Source organism: Parambassis ranga, chromosome 16, assembly GCF_900634625.1.
Source record: "Parambassis ranga chromosome 16, fParRan2.1, whole genome shotgun sequence".
NCBI classification, from domain to species: domain Eukaryota; kingdom Metazoa; phylum Chordata; class Actinopteri; family Ambassidae; genus Parambassis; species Parambassis ranga.
Window position 1 is genome coordinate 21736094 of NC_041036.1, and position 23769 is coordinate 21759862.

Below are 23769 nucleotides of genomic sequence, written 5' to 3' on the forward strand. Positions count from 1 at the left end.
AAAATGACTTACCTAGAAGTCACATCACTAACATTTGGCACTCATTGTTGAAGTCCTGACCCATGTCTACAAGTACAATGAAATCTAAGATGTGTTTTTGTGCTGTATAACAGAAGAAAGTCTATTTGATTATTCACTTTACAAATAATCTGAATATTTTTCCAATTTTTGTTTCGTTACCTCTCCTAGAAAAAAGGGAATTCCACACACTGTGTATTAGTCAGTCCGCCCCAGGATTTGAGGCGATTTTTGCAATCAAGTTTACTGATTATATGGCATTTTTTCAGAATTTGCGAGGGATTTTGCATTTTTCCCCTCTTGGTGAACCCCATCAAAGGTCTAAACAGGCTTAAGACACGAAAATGAATGGGATAAGAACAAAACATATCGATGAACATTGCTTTTTTTTTTTTTACTTTCTTTTCTTCAAGTCATGATACAATTACCCTAATAACCAAGATTTATGGACATTGCCCTCAAATTTATTTATTAATTTAAATTGTTGTTAAAGACAATAGCATTTTTTCTATGATGTTGTTGTTCATCATTTTACTAAAAGTAAAAGTACTTCCAGGTACTGGAAAAAACTGAAACTGAAAATCAGTCAAATACCAACTTGTCAGGTGTATGCTGGCCACAAGTGAGTCAATGATGGCATCCTAATTACACTGAGGACTTGTCTTATAAGAATCTTGTTTGTGCAAAACACTTTGAGAGTTGTTTTTTTTATTAATGTTATTTTATTTTAATGTTATTTTAAAAGATAAAGATTTACAAGTGCATCTAGCAGCAAGAGTAATTGCGATCGAATCACACAACTGGAATAATTCATTAGTAGGTACTGGATGGAACTGCAGGTCACTGAGCTCTGTAATAATATTGTAATAATGTGTTACTTGGCAAAAAACTCACCTTCAGTATGGTAATGTTCCACGTGAAGCTTTCCTCCGCCTTGTGCAGCTTTCTGCCCTTCAACCCTTCCTTTACTGCCAGGTCATGGAGGTTCTCATGAAATTCCATTGCTGAGACAGAAAAAGTCAGGAAAGTCAGACTTTACAGGATGAATTCATTGTGTTTTTTAAAAAAACAAGAGCAGACAAAAAAACAAGAGCAGGGATATGTAAGCAATTGTCGCTGAGGGGGAACACATTAGAGACAAAGACTCTGCTGTAAGTGGACGTGCAGAGACTCTCTGGAGGTGGGAAACATTCCTTTCTTCTCACTACAACCACAGGGTGAAAATGGCAGTAGCTGTTGTTGCAGGTGCATGTCAGGTGTGAAAAATAGAAATAAAAAGCACAGGACCAAGATTTTAGAGGGCGACCTGAGTTTTTGAAATGGAAATTTTTAGCAAATAAAACTTGCTCTGGCTTTGTTTTCTTAAGCAGTTTTGCAGAGGATTGTCCGTTCAGCATGTCAAAAAGCAATTTCAGATGTATATCATGGAGTGAAATGGAAATAAAACCACAACAGAACATCCCGATGGAGATAAATAAAAAAAGCATTAGCCAGAGGAAAAGAAAAAAAAGCAGAGCTGGAGAAAGCAGCAGGGCAGAAAAAGAAGGAACAGAAGAGAGACTGCGGTGTAGGCAGAAAGACATGACGTTCCTTCACTGTGGATTAGCATCACGGCATTGAACAGAGGAGGGATTTGTCTCCTGAGGAGCTTTCCCACCTCTTCTTCTCCCTCCCCTCCCTTTTTTCCTTTTGCATGACTGAGTCTGACTAAGGACATGTTTAATGTTAAGCTTGCTTTACACTGCAGCAACAGGCGACCCCGGGCCTGTGAGGTACACACACCAAAAAGGAGCAGTCTGTCAATGCATTAACACTCCTACTCTGGAAACTCCTTTAGACAACACACACATTTCCACTTAAAGCTCTGAAATCAGTTAGAGCCAGACGTAGCACCCGTCAGTGTTGTTGCCATGGAAACCTAGTGTGCACGAGCCAGAGAGGCCCCTTCATGTGAAATTACCATAATAGGTGTGGGCTGGGCAGGTTTGGAGCCTCTCAGCTGAGTCGCCAGACCTCAGGCATGAATATAAACTCAGACAACTGACAGAATTTAGCGACAGCTATGACACATTTATCATCCTCACCCGACATTACACCACTCCTCCCAAATTCCTTAGGCACACTGTCCTTTTTACTTTTCCTGTTTCAGCCACATATTGTCCTGTTCAATTTTAGGTCACTTCTAACTACAGAGCTGCTGTGGATGCAAACCATGACTTTGCTGAAGAAGGTGCACAGCTTCTTTAACACAGATTCAGACAGACACACACACACACACACTTAACTTACACTGGAGGTTGCCTAGCAACATTGTATGGAGTCTGGCAGGAAAGAAAGGGGGAGCTTGATCTTACCAAAGCATTTCAGACTGTGAGGTAATGCTACAAGATGGCAGATGTACAGTAAAGCTGATCTGCATCTCAAAAACTGACTACAGTGTGAAATGACAACATTTTATTGATTGATATTGATTGACTACTCTTTCCCCCGTGACCCTGCACTGCAGAACAAAGCAGATTCTGACAATGGATGGATGGATGGATGAGTACTCTTTCAACACATGCAGGACTGCATCTGCTTACACCACACAGAGCATGTTTCAAGTAAAATGGAATTAATCAGAAATGATTCAATATAAATCACCAAAGGTCACAACAATCAACATCAACAAACTAGCAATGACAACAGATGACTGTAGCATTGCTTCTTTATCACGCTTCATAGGTGTCAATATTTTAAAAAATGGTTGTACATATAATAGAAGAATTTTCTCTATACTTAAATTTTGTACTTGATCTCACTATTCTGTAGCAGTCAGCTGTCCAGCTGCCCTGAATGCAAACTGGTGACTAAGTGACTGTTGGATTATGGATTTGACATTCTTGTTTCAGCTTCAAACACCTGACTGTGTTCTCTAAAATCCTGCATTAAGATTTTTTTTTTTAGAGCACGGTGGGCCCCCTCTGAGCTGATGTGATTGATTATTCATGTTTAAGAGCTGTTGCTGTACTGAAACGATCCACTTTCTATAAAGGGGAGAATTGGGTTTGTACTGACCCAGTTTCTACACAACAGATGCATAAAACCACTAACAAACATGCAAGCACAGACATAGACAGGTACACACCCCTGTATCTGTGCCAAAATAGAAAACAGAAATAGAACATTCTGCAACTAGCAACATATACAGACAAGAAAAAAAACCTCACAAGGCTTGTAAAAACAAAGCTCTGTTATCAATCCACTATTGTTTCATCAGTAAATGCGTGAACATTTTTGAACTTGGTGCTACAGGACAAGAGTAACCAGAGGCTACAGTGTTTCAGTATTGACCAAGAATGGTCAGCAAAGATGATAATGAAATGCCATTTTGCTGAGAGAAAGTGATAGAAATTGAAAAAGACAACTGCACATGTAATAATAATGCAAATGAGTCATTTCAGCTGAATGTGAACCAGATAAAAAGGCCTAAAGTAAGAGAGGTGTGAGCAGAGGCTTAAAGGAATTATTCTAATGTTAGACACAAGAACATTTCGTTCAAAGCCACTGGCTTTAAGATGCTGAACACAGTCTTTGATTTGTACTGGTGCCAACAGACAGTTAATGTTTTATAAGTCATCCAGCCAATAATGCTTCGGTAATGACAGTCCAGCTCAGCCTTTTTCCACTCATTAGGTGCTTCCACCATACTTACTCCAAGATAGATTACCCTCAAATGCAACTGAGATTGAACTTATTACCAGACAGTGCTGCATTATAATACACATTAACATAGAACAGGTTTTCTACTATGCTATTCCTGGAGAGCCATTTATATTTTACATTAAAAAATGAAAAAATTAAATTAAATTAAAAACTGCAACCCCATCTGTTGTTTCAATTGCATGTATTGAAGACATGATGAAAATGACCTAAATCACTTTTAGACCCACATCCTTACACATTTGGGAACCCCTGGGACTCCATCAGACCATCACAAGTGTCCCCTGTGGAACAATAACCTCAAATAGGGTAAATGGGTTCTCAGAACTGCCAAGTCCAAACTAGCAATTACACAACTAGTACTACTTTGTGCTTGGTGTTTAGCCATGGCCAAATTCTCTGGCAGCATAAAGCCACCTATGTAAAATGTTTCTGATCAACTGAGGGGACCATGCCATGCTGAGCCTACATAGATGCAACTTCCTTCTAGGGCTGCAACTAATGACTAGTCAACTAATAGTCGACTACTTTGGACTGCTTATTTCTCGTTGATTCAGCCACCTCCATGCTGCTGTCATGTATGGTAGCTCTGCTACTGCTTCAATGCATGTGTTAGAGCCACGTTTGAGCTCTGAATGTCTAGGAAAAATGTGTCAATTTTCTGTTTGATCAGAAGGTGGAGCTTGTGGTACTGTAAAGGTATAAGGAGGGCAGGAAGTAATCACTTGAGGTGTTGTTTGCTGGAGAAAGCATACAGTTTTTTGACCGTCAGGTAGCGTGTAACGATGTATTTGATTTTATTCACCATATAAGTTGACAAGTATATTCTTGTTAATTATATGTGAATCAGATATCCAAACTCTTTGAATGGACATGACATCAGAATAAAAATGTACTTAATTATGTGAGTCTGAACTGTGGCTTATGACACTGAGCAGAAGACGCGTCCACCGGCAGCAGGAACAGCACGCAGTGACTTGTAGGTTCATTTTTTGAGGCTATAAGGTAAATCAAGCTGTCACTGCATCCAAGGAAGCACGAAGCAAACTTTGGTTTGGAGAGGATGGTTTGGTCTTTATCAGAGAATACATTCTAGAGCTGAAGATCTATCGTTTTACACGGGCTTGGGTCGAGCTTTTGCGGTAAATTAGCAGTTGTGATAAGTTTAGATTAATAATATTCTGATGTCACAGGTGACTTTTTTCTTTGTTCCAGCTTCCAAGTAGCCTGTAGCCTACATGAACAAATCATGTGGACACATGTATAAATGAGTGTGTGCAGAATAATGTCAAGCTGTGAACAGGGTTTGGGCTTTAAAAAGCTATCAATCCAAACTTTACGGCTCTAGTCAAGTCACCCAAAAAAAAGTAACATGGTAATATTTTTGTTTGTAGTTTGTATATGTTATTTTTGCACTGTGACATCTATGGATCATATATCGCTGGCTTCTCCTTTTAGTTTAAAATAACGTTAAAAAATATTAATTAATGTCATCTTGATTCGGAGCTTAAAGAGAATGCTGTTGGGGTCAGATTGTTTATCGCCATAGCAACGCCATCATGCTGGATTGGAATCTGCCGGAGAGCTCAATGTTTTGAGTGCTTACGGGTCCACAGCAATGTTTTTTGTTGCACAAATTATCCCACAGAAAATGGTGGTGTCACTGAGCTACTTAAACTAGCAATGGTAAAAGAGAATTTAAGAAAAGACTTGCATGTCATGGGATATTATATATATTAAACTAGTTGTTGATGACTAACCCTAACCCTTGCCTTTGACCATTAGTCAAATAGTCGTTGCAGCCCTACTTCCTTCACTCCTTCCTGTTACTGGTGTCAATTGAACACCTCTGTTTGAACAGCAGCTTTCAAAGGTTTACACAGGGACTTCATCACATAAATGAACAGGAATCAAATGGAAATTACACTTATTATTTAGTGGTTTGTGTGTATGGCATTAGGGGTGTGGGGGCCACAGGTAGGCACTTAGGGGCCAGTAAGTGGTGGAAGGTGGTTCTGGGTTTTCCTCTTTTTGGCCATCTGACCATCTCTCACCTGCTTTCTGGGTGTGAAGAATTCTCTTGTACACCCCCTCAGAATTTTCCAGCAGTGTCTGGCTTGTCTGGATCACCTGAAAAGGAACAACATTCTTGCCTTTATTTTCCACATCAGCAAAAAAAGAAAATCATTTTGAATCAAGATTCTGTGGCTCAGGGTGTCAATGGGCAAGGTCGTGGAACTGCAATTTGAATCCCAAATTTAGAGGAAACAAGGTATAGGGGTGTTTATTTGAAGTTATTTTTTTCCTTGGGAGTAAAATATATATACTGCACATATTAAAGCTTCCCTTTTGGTTCAGAAGAAGCTAATTATCAAGGCATTTAATTAAAATGTAAACACAGCAGTCATTTTTAAGCAGCGCATTACTGATAAGGCTGCAGCTGTAAGAAAAGCTAAGTTTAGCTCCTCTGGTGTTATGCTCAGCCTTAATCAAGTGCACAAACTCTGCTGACCTCCACAATGTTTAAATCTCTTGATGAGCTATTAACATGTTAATTGCTAACACCTCATCCTCCTCACAACACCCACATCCTCTTCTTACATAGGGGAGGTCAATACTGCACATGTAGGCTGTGAAACAGGATCCTTGCAGGCTATCTGGAGTGCTTTTTTCAATGACTCTAGGAATGGCATGTTGTTGTTTTGCCTGTAGTGTACTGTAGCCTGTATGTTTGTAACATTATTGTATTTGACTCACATACTTCCTATTTCAGTTCATAGAATTAATATCAAAAAGCCAGGTTACTCTATTAATGATAGAAAGCATAGAAATATTGTCACAATTAGTATAACCCACTGGGCATGTCGTGTCCACTGATGAGGACGTTGATGTTCACTGCCACAGTTGGTCTTTGGCTTGTAACTTCCTGTAGAGTAACTATCATTAACTCCTAAAACACTTTGAAAGGCTCCAGGTTGGACCTGACATTGCGCCCACAAAACCCCACAATGCAGAACGCAGGGCAAATGGCCCAGTGGGTTTCCACCCTAACAAAGCCACAAAAGCATAACACTGTTAATGCAAGATTGATCTGTGCGTGCATGCTAGGTGTGTGGCTGCCCAACAAGAGGCACTGATGGTTTGTGTTATGTTCCTGTAATGATTTCTTGGTTCATTACCCTGCCTTTCTTGTTTTGTAGCCTGCCTATGATAGGCTTTGTCTAGACTAGACTACTCTGGTTGGTTGGTTTTAGGCCTGCTTGATTGCTTGATTTGTTGCCCTACACTGGTTGTTTTTTAGCCCTGTTCTTATCGCTGCTTTGATTGTTTCTAACCATTCTCTGATAACTAATCAGAGAATTGAAATGTAAAAGTTTATTATTATTATACGTCATTCTTGTTCCACGGTATCGCAAATTTGACCCCCTGAAAGTGCTCAAAAACTCACCAAATTTGGCAGAAAATTGTCCCTCTGCTCTGATTGCTTGTGTTGTACTCCTGCACTGACTGGTCCATAGCCCTGATCTGATAAGTTGTTTTGTAGCACTGCTCTGATTGTTTTTGTCTTACTCTCTTACTGCTCTGGTTTCTCTGCATTCTCTGCTGTGCCGTTTCTCAACTTTACTATTAACCTTGGTCATGGGCTAAATGACCACACTACCAGGGGTTCCCTAGACATGTCACTGTAGTTTTGTGGCTACAGTGGCTACAAATTTATCTGTCTGTTCACTGTTTTGGTATTATCATGAGACAAACAAAGAATAATTCCAGTCTTAGCCTTGGTAAGCACATTGGCAGGAGAACAATTTATCACCAACTCAGGTAGCAATATGGATTGTCTTAATAAATTACTGCTCAAATCATTTTTAAAGCATTATTTGGTACATGTCACATCAATTTCAGAAGACAAAAATGAACATGAACCTCTTTTCAGCATGAGTCCATTGCCTGATATTGTGTACAGAGAGAGATTCAAAAACACATACAGTGAATCACCATGTTATGCTACAAGCAGTCGTGACTAAGTGGCTGTTTGTGTCAGTCCAGCAGCTGCAGATGCAGCCCTTAGAGCTGTCTCACATGCTGTGATTACTTTCGTGAAGGATAAAGAAATTACCATCTCTGTGGCAGAAGCAGCATTTCAAATATATTTAAAGGCGTATTCCAAGGTAAGTGGGTGGACTGTGCCCTATCTACACACTAAAGACTAAGTGCCTCTTCTAAATCCCAATGTTAGATCCATAATTACACCAACCCACATTTAACACAAAGCTTTTTTTCTTATTTTGATGTTAGTTTAGTCATACAATTCTACAACTAAAGAAGATTTAAACACAGATCTTAATTACATGCAGGTGAGTGGAGGTAGATAGAGCAGGAGCAATTCAATAATGCAGATATTCTTTAGCATATGCTATTAAAATTACTTTGGTTTGGCATGATCAATCTATTGTGAGCAAACAGAGCAGAAATTAGACCATCAGTCAAGCTGGTATCCTACTTAGTCTCTTGCCTCCCTTCCTCAGCACAGAAATGGGCTGGGATTGAGACCTAGATTCTATTTTTGCCAATTAAGAAGGGAAAGCCTGGCTAGTCCCTGTGGTGGATTTTGACACGATGCCTGAATCTAATTGTAGGTTCATACATTATTTACAATTCTTTAAGATTTGCTTTGTGTCTTTTATATTTATACTGCTGTAGATGTCAGCTACCATTTTAGGTTTGTGCTACGTTGCTCCCGATCATTTCTAGCTCTCTACTGATGAGCAAGGCCTGCAGCTTTACACCACTTAAGTCCTTGCTTTCAATTTATTCGAATTTAGTCCCCAAACACCTGTCATTTTGTCCTTTCTTCCCCCCTCTTCCCCTTCAACTCAGTTTTCCTGGCACTCCTTCCATCAGGGCCAATTACCATGCCCCTTAATCCTGAGTGTGAATAGAGCAGAAGGGTCACCTTAATTGGTGTGCATCTGAGTCTTTTTAACTCCCTTTTCAGATGCTCATGTTTGAGGCCTAAGAAATGCAGTTTGCCACAAAAATGCTACAGTTGAGTACAGTTGGCAAGTAATTGCATTTAAAGTATGGTAAATGCAAAATTCAATCATACTCCTGTAAATGACATTGATGGCTGAACAATGTGAACTCTGACATTGTCATAAATGAAGTAAATAAAACATCTAATATTCTGAAATTGGCAACATTACTCATCTTACAGCGGCAAACTCATACTCTGATATTAACCCCAATAAGAGCATATTCTAAATAAGACACTGCTGCAATAGGCCTTTATTTCATAAAAACGTGTAGTATGCTAAACTTAGTTACATGATTACGACATGTAAACACCTTAATGGCAGTGTAAGCGTCATAATATGCCAAAATGAGAACTGAAATAAAAAGGGAACTATTGCCAGAAAATAATTCACCAATGTTATGAGCTGTCACTGATAAGCTTAGAGTCTAATAAAAAAAAGAATTATTGTATGTAAAATTGGTACAATTGTTGCTTTACTTAGGGAGGGGGTTAGGAATCAATATCAGACAGCATGATGTGAAGCCTAGTGGTGTTAGGGAATAGCCTCAAAGGCATGTTGCATAACATATAAACATTGAATTAACTTAACCAGCCAGATTACCGTTTGGTGTGCCAATTAAGTCAGGTAAAGCCATGGTATGGATCTGGTTGGAGTCATTTAACTAGTTAGACCTCTCTTTTGTTAACTGGCTAATGCATACATAGTATTACTGCTAAATGCACATTTTCAGATCAAATCATTATTGATATTGTTCATATTCTACTCCTAGTAATTGTTTGATCTATTAAAGTTGACTACTTCTATGTTCATTTGCAGTAGACGTATGACATAAAAGTCTGCAGAGTTGTGTCCCAAAGAGTGTGTATCATTTGAATATAAATAGATGAGATGATCTGTTGATTAACCTATTAAAACACAAACAATAAGCGCTCCAGAGAAGGATCAGAATCACTCGTGATCTGGTGAGGAGAACTGTGCATGTGATGTGTATTAGTGTGTACTGGTACCCCAGTTAAAACTCAACAGTCTACAACTGCAGCCCTAAGCTGCTCTTTTCTTCTTTTGTAGTTACGGCAGCATCTCTTCTACTACATCGGCGCTGCATCAGTGAAATGCCACAAGTGCAGTGACAGAAATATACAGACTGTAACAGACAGATGAGATCTGAGTGGATCAGACAGAAGGATCTGAGTGGATAGAAATCTTCCCTTATGTTAGACTATAGTAGGCAGCCACAGTCCACATTAGAGGTGCCCACACTTTTTTTGGCTTGCAAGCTACATTTTACAATGACCAAGTCAAACTGGTCTACCTACACTAATCAAAATTAACTGATTTTTATTATAGGATACATGTACAGGTTAAAATAATCCAAGAAAACTTAAAATTAAATCTTAAAATTAAAATTGACAATGTGTAGTTAAATTACATTTTTCTGAAATGTAGCTTACCCATAAACAGGTATGGGCAACTAGCCAAGTCTGTGTGTCATGGGACAAGCTGTGGGTATTCAGTGATGAAAGAGGCTGCTAAACTTCATTCACATGCAGAGACTGAACTCCCAATATTCCAACAGTACAGTCCTGGTTATCTTGGCCCACAGCATTTAGCTATCTGTCCGGTTTGTTGTCATGTCATGGTCATATGTGTTGTTTAAAGATCTTGTATTAATGGTAAGAGCTCTCACTCCTTCGATCACTCACGCTACTACATACACACAAACATGCAATGACGCAAGCAATCAGGGGAGAGTGGGACATCTGTGTTCTTTGAAGCACTGTGAGGATAGATGATAGACGAACATTTTCTGAAAGGCACATGATCAACATATTTGGGCACCCCCATCTACATAAATTATGGGAAACATTGGTTGTAAATAGAGGAAGTTTAGGGAAGTTTAGGGACGCAGCAAGGGTGTCTGGGACTGCCAACAATGTCTGCTCCCTGGACAATAAATTGGAACTTACATCTGTCTATAGTAGAATACACTGCAGGAGTGCTGACAAACGCGTTAAAGCTTATGGTAGGGGCTGGCGTGTTTGCATCAACTAATGTCTCTCATCCCTGGTGGTATATGAATGAATACCTTTATTATCATTACACAAGAATTGCTCATTGCTCTGCTTTTTTACCGTAAATTTAATTCAGTAGCCTACAAAAACAAATTCACATCAACCTCAATCAAATATATCAATAACTACTCACCATCTCATACGTTGTAACAACTTTTTTGAGGACCTCTGGTAGCAGACCTTGTGGCTCCAAGGTAGGGTACTGGTCATTGAGGTTGAACACCAGAAGGAGGCTATTCTCAGGTCCTGTCAGACGAGGGGAAAGGGCCAAGATGCACTGTTTCAGGTTAGCTACCGCTGAAAGGCCACACAGCTCTTTAAAGGACACTATGGCATTCTGCAAAGAAAAAAGAGAAATTACATCTTTGCTAGCATGCAGTTATGCTGGTTTATACATGGCAAGCAGAATGTTTATTAAATGCTATAAACGTTATTAAAGTCTGAAAGCAGAAAAACTTTATATTCCAGCTTAGGAATGGGTAATATGGCCTAAAATTGATAGCCCGACATACACCTCGCCTCCAGCAATAACGATATTACACAATATATTCTTTGGCATAAAAATTATAATAAAACCATCTCAGAAAATGTTACATAGACCCTGAAGAAAGCTAAACTAATAATATGTAGTTTCGAGGACATTTATTGTGCAAAAATATAACATTATCACAACAGTAATTGTAATGGTAATTCTATCGCCCTATCATTAGCCACATTTTTATCTTTTTTACCATATATAGCTAGTCATGCACATTACTATTCCAGCTAGCTAAAATCTGGCGAACCTACAGAGCACAACACAGCAGGAATTGGCTGAAAGCTCACTCACAACCTGTGAAAACTGTCATCTTGGCAGTTGTTCACACACTAATATCATATAGAAATGGAAAGTGCATACAAGCACACAAACATCTTACATCGTATATCTTTATGAACACATTCATTGACATTATGCATTCCCTAGCACTTTACCCAAACCCAGGGGTGGGCAGAAATTTTTTGAGATGGTCACATAGACTTCCATAGGAAAAGCAAAGGGCCACATTGTTTTTCATAAATAATAATATAAATTGGACCCCACTGGCACAGTATCTACCTTTATCTACTTGTTACATTTTTATCATCGTAAGACTCATTTGCTGTCATTTACTGGTTACTCCTCTGCCCTTTTCTCTCTCTACCCTGTGTGTGTCCATGTCATTGAGTGTGTTCTAGTTTTATGTTGAAATATATTCCAGCACACAGTGCAGAGCCGCACAGATGATGTGAGGAAAACCATTAGAGTATAAACTCATTTTAAAAGTAGGGATGTTCGATACTATTTTTTTTCAGACCGAGTACCGATACCACTATATATATATATATTCTTTCTGTTCTGCTGCGCTAACATAATTGCACAGGAGTTTTCTAATCATCACTTAGCCTTTTTAACACGATAAGCTAACACAATGTACCATTAGAAACATGAAATGAACACTTAAACAACACAATGTAACTCCAAGTCAACCCCTATAAAGGAGAGGTTCTGCAGGTGCTGACCACAGACCATTTCTCTGCTCTCATCCTTTCTGCCTGATGTTTTTCTCACTTTTGCATTTTGTCAGTGCTCTCACCCCTAGAGGTAGCATGAGGCGGTGTCTACAACCCACACAGGTTGCTCAGGTAGTGCAGCTCATCCAGGATGGCTCATCGATGCGAGCTGTGGCAAGGTTTGCTGTGTCTGTCAGCACAGTGTCCAGAGCATGGAGGAGATACCAGGAGACAGGCCAGTACACCAGGAGAAGTGGAGGGGGCCATAGGAGGGCAACAACCAAGCAGCAGGACCACTACCTCCTCCTTTGTGCAAGGAGGAACAAGAAGAGCACTGCCAGAGCCCTGCAACATGACCTCCAGCAGCCATTAATATGCATGTTTCTGCTCAGACCATCAGAACCAGACTCCATGAGGGTGGAATGAGGGCCCGAAGTCCACAAGTGGGGCTTGTGCTTACAGCCCAACACCGTGCAGGGTGATTGGCATTTGCCAGAGAACACCAAGATTGGCAGATTCGCCACTGGCGCCTTGTGCTCTTCACGGATGAGAGCAGGTTCACACTGAGCACATGTGACAGACATGACAGAGTCTGGAGACGTTATTATTTTGTTCTCAATGTATTCCACAAATAATGGATATTCCATTAATATGGATATTGGAATATGGATATTCCACAATAATTCCACATAATTAATGAAGATTTAAAATGGAATATTTCATTAATTGAGATCTAGGATGTGTTATTTTAGTGTTCCCTTTATTTTCTTTAACAGTGTATATATTCAATTAAATTAAAAATGAGCCTTTTCCAGCTAGAATAGTCATTTACCCCATTAACCAGACATGAAAACGGGTCAGGGGTGAAAAAGGTGAGAAGGGTGCATGAAATATATGAGCGGGCTAAAATGATCACATATCATATTAAAATTAATTTTGATCGTGTTTGATGAACACAATTAAATTAAAACATTTATCAAATGTACTAAATTATGGGCAAACTAGTCAAATCTGAACATACTGAATATCTAAACCAGTTATTTGTCCTCGACAAGATTCATTTGGTCTTCACCTTTTTAACTATAAGAGTATACTATACTATAAGGAATACTCTGGGGGGAGTTTTTTTTCCTAGATACCATTTCCTGCATTCTGGTGGATTTTAACAGGTCGTTAAACACCTATTTTACCTACAGTAGTAAACCCTTAGTTTATGCGTCTTTGTGAGAAATCTCCTTAGTTGTGTTTTAAGCTGAGCACACACAAACATGAACAAAGAACTTTCTTCTCGCTCTCAGAGCGCCTGTTCGGCAGCTCTCGCAGCCTGTTCTTGGCACATGGCCCGGGCAGAACTTTTTTCTCAGTGGTGTGCGAGAACAATTGTGTGATTGGTCGGAATTTAGTGGGCGTGATGAATGTGGTGAAGCGCACGAGCTTCTTCAGGTGCTCAGAACACACAGACTTGGATGGAGGAAGTACAACGACGCTGGACACTTTAGATGAGTAGCTGGCAAACAAAACACAGCGCACAGAGGAGAGTGTCTGTCTAAAAGGTGGCGATGCTGCGTATTAAGAAATTAACCCCAGTATTGATCGCGACGTTACAGTGGCTCGACGCGCACATTAAACACCGGGAGACGGGATGTATTATTCCAGTCATCCACAGTCATCCACAGATACCAGAGGTCTGCTCTACAGTCAGCTGTACTAATCATCTATCTATTGTCAGCTAAAGGAGAGACAGAGGTCTGGCGGTTCACGTCCGTATTGAACAAAGATCTTTAACAGTAAAAGGTCTCACTCCTGCAATCATGCACGTTCCAACAAACAAACTCACGATGAGTGGGACGTCGGCATTATAGAAGATCTTTGCAGCTCCAGCGCAGTCAAGCAGAGTAATTACCAAACGTGACTTTTAAGCACCTCTGCTTAAAAACATACCGAGTTCCGGACACTATGGCCTTGCCTTCGCTTCAACACCCCCCCCCCCTTTTTGTTTTCTCATCGGATCTACACGATTCGAAATGGCGAATTTCGCCCAAAGGTGAGAAATTTTAATGTTTGATTAACAATGTCTAGACTGAATGTCTGATCGCTTTAATTTTATCTTCATTGAGGAAAAAAAAAAGACATTCCCATATGACCCCAAACTTTTGAACGGTAGTGTATATATTCTAAAAAAGTTGAATGTATGTATTATTTTTTATTTGACTATGGGCGTAGTTTATTTCAACAGTATCCGCATTTCACCTTAAATCGCCTAATTGTTTGCTGTGTTACCAACTCTGTCTATGCATAATTAGGGTGCGAAATGTTCCATTATTGAAAAAACTGAGTGAACTTTCTTTGTGCAAATATCCGCTGTTTTGGGTTTTCCTTCAATAGTCTATACCTGTCAGGCATTGCACATGGAGAGGAGGAGCTGTCAGTATGTGTGCATGCATGTATGCGTCTGTGAGTGGAAGAGAGATAGAGTTTAGCCGAGTTAAATAAACAGAACAATAATTATATTTTAAAATCACATTGGGGAATATGTGATTTAACACAGAATCAGTTTGGGCCGCATTGTGGGCCGGTCTGGACCCTTGGGCCTACTTTGCCCAAGTCTCCCCTACCACTAACAATTGCAACTAATCCCCTCACACTTACTCTAAATCTAACCTAAAGCATAATAAATAATAAATAAATAATAATAATTATTATTATTTATTTAATAATAAATAATTTCAATCTCTTAAAATATTTGCACATTCTAAACATCCTACCTCTGTACATAGAACTGCACATTCTGTACATAGAACTGCACAATTTGCTTATTTTATTTTATTTTTCCTATTGTTTATTCGTATTTTTATTTATTCTTATGCCTAAGTCTACTGTTTATTTTTTTTATCTTAATTTAGTTGTGTATAAAGTCATATGAAGGGAACTCGCAAAGTAAGAATTTCATTGCTCAGTGTAACTGTAAAGTGCTGTGCATTTGACAATAAATTTCTTGAATCTTGAATCTTGAATGGTCTAAAACTCAAATTCTCACAAAAAAGCTGTACACGTGCAAACACACATACACACACAAATCTGACTGTGTCAATCATACATTAGATACATGTCTTACCTGCATGTTTTCTCTAAGGTCTGTTGCCTCCCTTAGTGGCAGCAGTGCCATTTTGAAGACATCGTCCAGAGTCTTGATCAACAGCACTCTCATGCTAGCATACTCTCTGCTCCTCTTGCCTTTTCGTACAGACAGTCCCCTTTTGTGTGGTTTGCCACCTCCTCTGCGATTGGTTATGGCCACATGAACAAACAATAGGGTGTGTGGCAGAACTTCCCCTGTCAGAGACTGCAGTGGTATATGGCGGAAACCTGGCTGGAGACACTCAAATGGTATTGTATATTGGCCGATGAATTCATCACCAATATAGTCATCATCCAGCACCACAAAGCGCACCATTGCAAGCTCGGGAAGGTTTATCTGAAACTCAAAGCTTTCATCAAACAGAGGGTTGTCGCCATTCTGGTGGACAGTTTTAGTCCTTTGTTCAGCACAATCAGCAGGGATGCCATGTATTTCCACATACACATAGGGATCCACTACATCTCCTTTGGCACCTGAGCCTTTGGGTTTAGGGAAGTTTTGTCCACTAATGATCTTGATGTGTAAGAGTTGTGGAGAAACACCAGGCACTGAATCTTTTGTGTTGGCACTAAAATAGGAAACCTGCTCCCTCATGATCGCTGGACGCAGCACATAACCGCAGCTTCCATTCTGACGGAACCAGCCAATGTTTAAATCCATCATCAAGCCAGGAGTTTGATAGTTCATTGCTACAATCTGGCAGCCGCACTTCCAGAAATCTTGTGGATTCATGTTGCTAGAGTCAATCCGCATGGGGCTAGGGTAAACCCGTGCAAGGAACTTCTTGTTATAGTTAACAAAGTCACCGGGGAAGTCAGTGGCACAGCGACTAGCAAAGACCTCATTGAAAGAGCAGAGCTCCCAGTGCTTCTGGTTCTGGAAAGATGTTGGGAAGTCTTTGAACTCCACAGACTTACAGAGTGTTACTAGATCAGAGAGGTCTTTTGACAGCTGGAATTTCTTGAGCGCAAAAGTCTGTTGTTCTGCAGACTCAATGCTCATCCTTTGAGACATCTCTGCCCCCTCGTCCTCATCGGTCACCTCACCCTCTGAAGCAGTGCAGTTTGTGCTGAGTTTCTTACCCTTCAGCAGGATCTTCCCCATCAGTTCAGATGGAGAAGGGAGGTAACAGTCCTCAGGTTTTGGAGGATCCATGTGGATCTTGTCACCAAGGATCTTCTTAAGGTGCTGAAACATGACTCTTTGCTGCTTTAATGAGCAATGGTTTTCTAAACATAGTATCAGGGGAAATTCAGAGGCAACAAAGGCATACTTGTTGATGACGTCTATGACGCTACGGAAAACGATCTGTGATGTCATTGTGTGACCAGTGTAAATGACGGGTTCATTATCAGGCCCATCCCACACGTCCAGCTCTACACTCCGGCACCCCATCTTAAGAGCACGAATATACCCTGTCACATCAGAAGGACCTCTGAACTGGTCCTCTATCAGATATGTGTTGTGAGATGCATTGATGTAGTAGTGGGATAATGGTTGGTTCATGTCTTGGCATACAATTTTTTGTTCAGGGTCAAATATATGGCACTCTGGAGACATAAGATAGTTGGAGAACCCATCAAGAGAAAGCCAACCCTTAAGCTGGCCCACTTTAGAAGGTTCATACTTCTGAATGACCTCTAAACTAGTGTTTTCACTTACTTGTGCCATTCCCTGCTCTGCCTCCAGAAATATCATCAAGTCCTTTGTATCAAGAAACTCTTTGTTGCTGGAGAACTGTACAAAAAGGAAATAAATTTCTGGTCTGGTGCAAAGGTCATGAAAGACTTCAATAAACTCCTCTTTTGTCACATCAGAACCTGATTTGTCCTTAGCTTTGTGAAGCTCCTTGAACTTCAGTTCTATTTTCACATTTTTAAGTCCTGGGTTAAGTTTTTTAATAAGCTGCACAGCAGCACATATTGTTATCTCTTTGCTGTTATGGTCATTCTCATCGAAGAGTTCACCTAGCCAAGATGAGCGCATGTTGTTCTGACTGCTCTCTATCATGTTTAAGGTGTGTTTGCCATAGGATATTAGATACCTGAGCCCTGTAACCCATATGTTGGCTACATCTGCAGTGTTTGCCACCAAGTCCAGGGATTCATAGTTCTCCCCAAAGATGACTGAGAAAGCACAGTCCTCTGAAATCTGATCATAAGTTCCATTTGTTCTGAAAGTATCAGTATTTTTTCCTGTCCGAACCTCTTTGATAGATTTCACATCAATTTTTGCTTTTTCTGATTCCTTCTTTGAAGGTTCCCATCTCATTGACTGCATGTCAGCATCAAGAAGAAAGTAGCGGTGGTAGATGCGTGAGTTGGATCGCACTTTCTTTAGTTCAGAACCATCCACCATTGCACTGATGCAATCGCTTGCACTGCTAATCTTCTTCTCAGTGGGCATGCTGCTGAATGATACAGTCTTCTTTCTTTCTTTACGCTGTTTTCCATCCTGCAGAGACAGAGAAAACATTTTGCATAAAGAAAGACCTTCCATGCAATAATATAATTTTATATAAAACTATTACTTTTCCAATTTTTCCTGCTCCTGGTAATGTTGATGGTTAAAGAGCGAGTAGTGTCTCATTATTAGCTTAAGATATCAGTCTAAAAAAAGTTATTGGGCCGCATGCAAGAAACCATATAATTATGAATTTTTAAAATTGTGTTTGTACCAACTGACTTTGGATTCATCAATGTTTGTTGTTCCTGTCTTTTGTCTGGAAAAGTTTCATGATGTACAGGCAGGTTATTTTCCAGCAAATTTCATTAATTTTTAGCTTTTTATTTATTTTATTAACTTACACACTATTGATATTTTCCCCAGCTACTTTAGCATCTAGGTGCTATCTGTATTTGACAACATATCTATCCATAATAAGTGAGCCAAGTGCACGCAGAGGTCACGTCTAGTCTACCTTTCTCCTGTCACTGCGTCATGGCAAGACAGTCAACATCTCCCTCATCTGTAAGCAAGCACATTGGAGTTGGGCTCCAACACCCGCTCCTGTGTCGCAGAATTGTGACATCTGTTGCCTTTCACGCAAAAGTCGGATATATGCCGAATAGCCGTTCAGACTGAGGTTGCATTGCAAAAAATTGGATACGTATCTGATTTAGGACCACATATGAAAGTGACCTGGGTCGGGTATAAAAAAATCGGAATTGAGCTGTTCAGACTGTCATGACAATATCAGATACAGGTCACATTCACTTTAGCCTGCAGTCTGAACGTAGCCTTAGTTATGTTTATGTGCACTGTGTATCCTCTATTAATGTAAGCAGTGAAATCTAAATTTGGGATTTAGGAATAGGGGTTCTATTTGTGTTTCATTGTAGGGCAGATAACTAAATACTGTTTTCAGAAAATCATGCAGGTCCAACTCAGAATTCTGCCTGTATATTGTTTGCATGTTCTGTCTTTGTTCCTATTGTCACAACACCAGCTCTTAAGTGAATTCAGGTACCTGTCATTTTGTATTATTGGGACACAACAGGAAGAGCATTGCCTACACAAATTTATCTAGAGCAACTACAGTTCTGACATTTTCAATGAACCCTGCTCTTTCCACAGCAGCTGGGTTCCAAAGCACAAGGACACCATTTAATATTTTAGACAAACATGGCTAAGATGCAGAATTTTGCTGTATTCACAGAACCTTGTCACTGCAAACACTTTATTTTTACCAAGTTTGTAAATTAAAATAAATTTCCATTGAAATTTCACAGTTTGCGCTTTCCTGATGGAACACAATATCATAGTTGATAAATTCAAGGTCCAGTGTAAAGTCTGTCAATTTCTCCCCCAACTCCAGTTTGGACTGTAACCCACCTCAACTCTCGATGGTAAAGACTGAATGATAGATATATTCAGTGTATGAATTATCTTTGGACCAGTAAACCAGAAGTCTAAGGCCGCCATAGGGGAAAGGTGTATTAGCAATTTGCATTGAGTGGAAGAGTAAAACTCACAGAACCAATGGGTAGATGCTTATGGGTATTATATTGTAAGAAAACAGAGCATCTATGAACACATGAAATATTAATATTATATATTAATATATTAATCAACAGTTGTCAAAAATGTCAAAATTTCCAAATTATATACAGGATCACAATTTTGGTTTTGGATGGCTCACCACAACCACGGAGTAGGAACTGAACATATTTCTCAATATTATAATATAACATGAGACATGAGAATTACCTGGAACATTACATGTCTATACTATAACTACTCATCTCCCATTTTTCTTTTTGCCACCTCTCACTCTCAAATAAAAAACAGAGGGAAACCTTAAAACAAACAATCTTTTAAAGCACAACACATGAATTGAACTCCTCTTTACTCCAAATTATCTTAGTATGCATGTTTTTAATCAGTAGTTCACTCACCAGAGGCTCAAACATCATACACTCAAACTCCGGCATAAAAGCAGATCACACGGCTCTCATCAATCCAGGTTCAGTTTTTAAAGAAACAGGGACATGGGAGTTTAGCAATGCATAATGATATCTGGCTCTCTAGCATGTAAACTGGACTACTAAATAAGGACCTGATAACCTGGGTTACATAACTCCTTATATATCAAAGAATTACTCATCAAGTATTAAAGGTAGGGTAGGAGATTTCATTCTGATGCACTTTTTGTTAAATTAGTGTAACTTTTCTTTACAATCAGATAGCAACCAATTACTTAGGCAGTTTCGCATTAAAACAAAGAATATTAATCATCTGTAGAAGCTATAAAACGCTAAAAACATCAGCCAATCCTCCGGGACGACCCTGCGCAGAGTAATGGCTGGTTGTCACTCTCTTTCTGCTCTGCACGCACCAGAAAGGTACATGCATGATGGCCGAAGTCACAGACCGCAGCTCGTCTTCAGGTAATGCACGTCCATGTGATTGGGAGGCGTGGCTTTGGGGTGAGCTCTGAGAGAAAGGGGGGGGTTTACTTTCGAAATCTGGCTGACTCTCACTGAGTTTTCAAAATCTCCTACCCTACCTTTAAGGTGAAGGAAGGTCACAAAATGAGATATTTACTTTGACCCTTGGGTCCCACCGAGCATGTTTGAGCTACAGGTGCTGTGGCAGCTGCAGTGGATCGCTACCACCCTGGTACAGTTTAGAAGGATCTCAAAAGTGACCATTTGCTGGCCATCTGGTGACCAACCAGATTGAGCGGGCAGGAAGTCAGAGACAAGAATGGCAGAGGAAATACCTGAAAGTGAAATTCACTGTACAGTTTCTGCCATTACCTTGTGTGTATTAGGTTGGTCAAATAAGGTCCTGGTTACAAAAAATTCTGTTTAATCATGCAACTTAAAAACGCCAAGGAAATGCTGGTGTCATCATACGGTCCATCCACATTATCATTCACCTTTCTAACAGTGACTAGCTCTTTGTTTAACAGGAGAAAGATATATAAATAAGAAAAACTTTATTGAGGTGTGTGCACAGCGAATGGGAGAAAAGCAAACCAATGTAAAGGGCCTACTTTCTCTTTCACTTCCCGTAGGATTCTTGATAACCTATGTCAAATGTATGGTGGCTGAAACCCAGCTCATACACTGCATAGATCATTTTTACAGGAATATATAGTCTGGACTAGTCTGGAATTTCAGTCTCTCAGAAGTGGTTTGCTTATGAAATGCTTCTTGTTGGACCTGAAGACAGAGGTACATAAAGACTGGCTGTGCCATGTTTGCAACTAGGGCTGCAACGATTAGTCGACATAACAATGTCAACTATAAAAAAAGATAAATAAAAGTCATTGACAGAGATGTTTATTGTCATAGACAAACAATATAAAGTTAAATATCGTTACACCACAAAGCGCCGCAGGAAGTGTAGGAAGTATTTTACTGCCTGATCTGTCTGGACTGCATTCAGAAGTAGCAAAAGAGAAGGCGCATAGAGCATGGATGAGCAATAGCGCAACAGATGGAGGCGAAGATGAGACAAAAACATTCAAACAGTATGGTATTGTTTCCTTCAGAATAAACAAAGGAAGACAGTGGCAGACTGTAGTAGTGGACTGTGATGTTCTGACAGTATGGTGAATTCCAGTGGTGAGCTTGTGGAGATAATAGGCACAGCTACTCAAGGTCATGTAAGCAATAAGACACAATAAAAATAATAGTTTGACTAGTCAACTAATCATACAAAATGACTAGTCGGCTACCAAAATACACTCAACAAAAATATAAACGCAACACTTTTGTTTTTGCTCCCATGTTTCATGAGATGGACTTGAAGATCTAAACTTCATTCCAGATACACAATATTACCATTCCTCTCAAACATTGTTCACGAATCTGTCTAAATGTGTGATAGTGAGCACTTCTGCTTTGCTGAGATAATCCATCCCACCTCACAGGTGTGCCACATCAAGATGCTGATCTGACATCATGATTAGTGCACAGGTGTACCTTAAACTGCCCACAATAAAAGGCCACCCTGAAATGTGCATTTTGTTTCTGCTTTATTGGCGGTCTGGGGACTCAGAACCAGTCAGTATCTGGTGTGACCACCATTTGCCTCATGCAGTGCAACACATCTTCTTCGCATAGAGTTTATCAGATTGTCTATTGTGGCCTGTGGAATGTTGGTCCACTCCTCTTCAATGGCTGTGCGAAGTTGCTGGATATTAGTGGGAACTGGTGCACGCTGTCGTATACGCCGGTCAAGCACATCCCAAACATGTTCAATGGGTGACATGTCCGGTGAGTATGCTGGCCATGCAAGAACTGGGACATTTTCAGCTTCCAAGAATTGTGTACAGATCCTTGCAACATGGGGCCGTGCATTATCTTGCTGAAACATGAGGTGATGTTCATGGATGTATGGCACAACAATGGGCCTCAGGATCTCATCACGGTATCTCTGTGCATTCAAAATGCCATCAATAAAATGCACCTGTGTTCTTCGTCCATAACAGATGCCTGCCCATACCATGACCCCACCACCACCATGGGCCACTCGATCCACAACATTGACATCAGCAAAGCGCTCACCCACCCGACGCCACACACGCTGTCTGCCATCTGCCCTGAACAATGTAAACCGAGATTCATCCGTGAAGAGAACACCTCTCCAACGTGCTAGACGCCATCGAATGTGAGCATTTGCCCACTCAAGTCTGTTACGGCGACGATCTGGAGTCAGGTTAAGACCCCGATGAGGACGACGAGCATGCAGTTGAGCTTCCCTGAGACGGTTTCTGACAGTTTGTGCAGAAATTGTTTGGTTATGCAAACCAATTGTTTCAGCAGCTGTCTGAGTGGCTGGTCTCAGACGATCTCGGAGGTGAACCTGCTGGATGTGGAGGTCCTGGGCTGGTGTGGTTACTCGTGGTCTGCGGTTGTGAGGCCGGTTGGAAGTACTGCCATATTCTCTGAAACGCCTTTGGAGACGGCTTATGGTGGAGAAATGAACATTCAATGCACGAGCAACAGATCTGGTTGACATTCCTGCTGTCAGCATGCCAATTGCATGCTTGTGCTCCCTCAATGCTTGTGGCATCTGTGGCATTTTGCTGTGAGACAAAACTGCACATTTCAGGGTGGCCTTTTATTGTGGGCAGTTTAAGGTACACCTGTGCACTAATCATGATGTCAGATCAGCATCTTGATGTGGCACACCTGTGAGGTGGGATGGATTATCTCAGCAAAGCAGAAGTGCTCACTATCACACATTTAGACAGATTTGTGAACAATGTTTGAGAGGAATGGTAATATTGTGTATCTGGAATGAAGTTTAGATCTTCAAGTCCATCTCATGAAACATGGGAGCAAAAACAAAAGTGTTGCGTTTATATTTTTGTTGAGTGTAATTAGTAACAGCCCTATTTAGCAGCTGTTGCTTCACCCAGATTTACACCGTACACAAAGCTGCAGCGTATGCACCGTAGCAGACCACTGTCAGCTCACTGTCTGCATCGCCACGGTGCTGCAGAGCTTGGACGTTGGTTACACTTGTAGGCTCTGAAGGTGCACATAACCGGTTCAACACTTCGACACAACAAACCACAAGACTAAACATGCTTAGGTTAACAACCTGCTATCAGAGAGAGTCCGCATTGTACGAGTGAAGTTCTCTGCCTTCTTACTGGCGACACTCGCGGCAGCGCCACCCATCCTAGTTCTTTTGCTCAGTCCTCTTGTGCCATCTCTGCTTAGGGTTGGGCGATACTGAAATACAGGGCCAGTATCGCCGATACCAATACAGATACCGATGATTTGAAATTTCATGATCATAGAATAATTCT

The 23769-nt window shown here is 40.3% G+C and overlaps 1 protein-coding gene across 1 annotated transcript in view; it reads right to left on the reverse strand.

The window, feature by feature from the left end:
• plcl2 (phospholipase C like 2) overlaps window positions 1–23769 on the reverse strand; it is a 41279-nt gene that overhangs the window by 2208 nt on the left and 15302 nt on the right. The window contains exons 3-6 of the mRNA XM_028425161.1: window positions 15474–17951; window positions 10962–11165; window positions 5775–5850; window positions 913–1022 (exon numbers count right to left, since the gene is read on the reverse strand). Of these exons, the coding sequence (XP_028280962.1) occupies window positions 913–1022; window positions 5775–5850; window positions 10962–11165; window positions 15474–17951 (2868 nt within the window). The remainder of the gene's footprint in view (window positions 1–912; window positions 1023–5774; window positions 5851–10961; window positions 11166–15473; window positions 17952–23769) is intronic.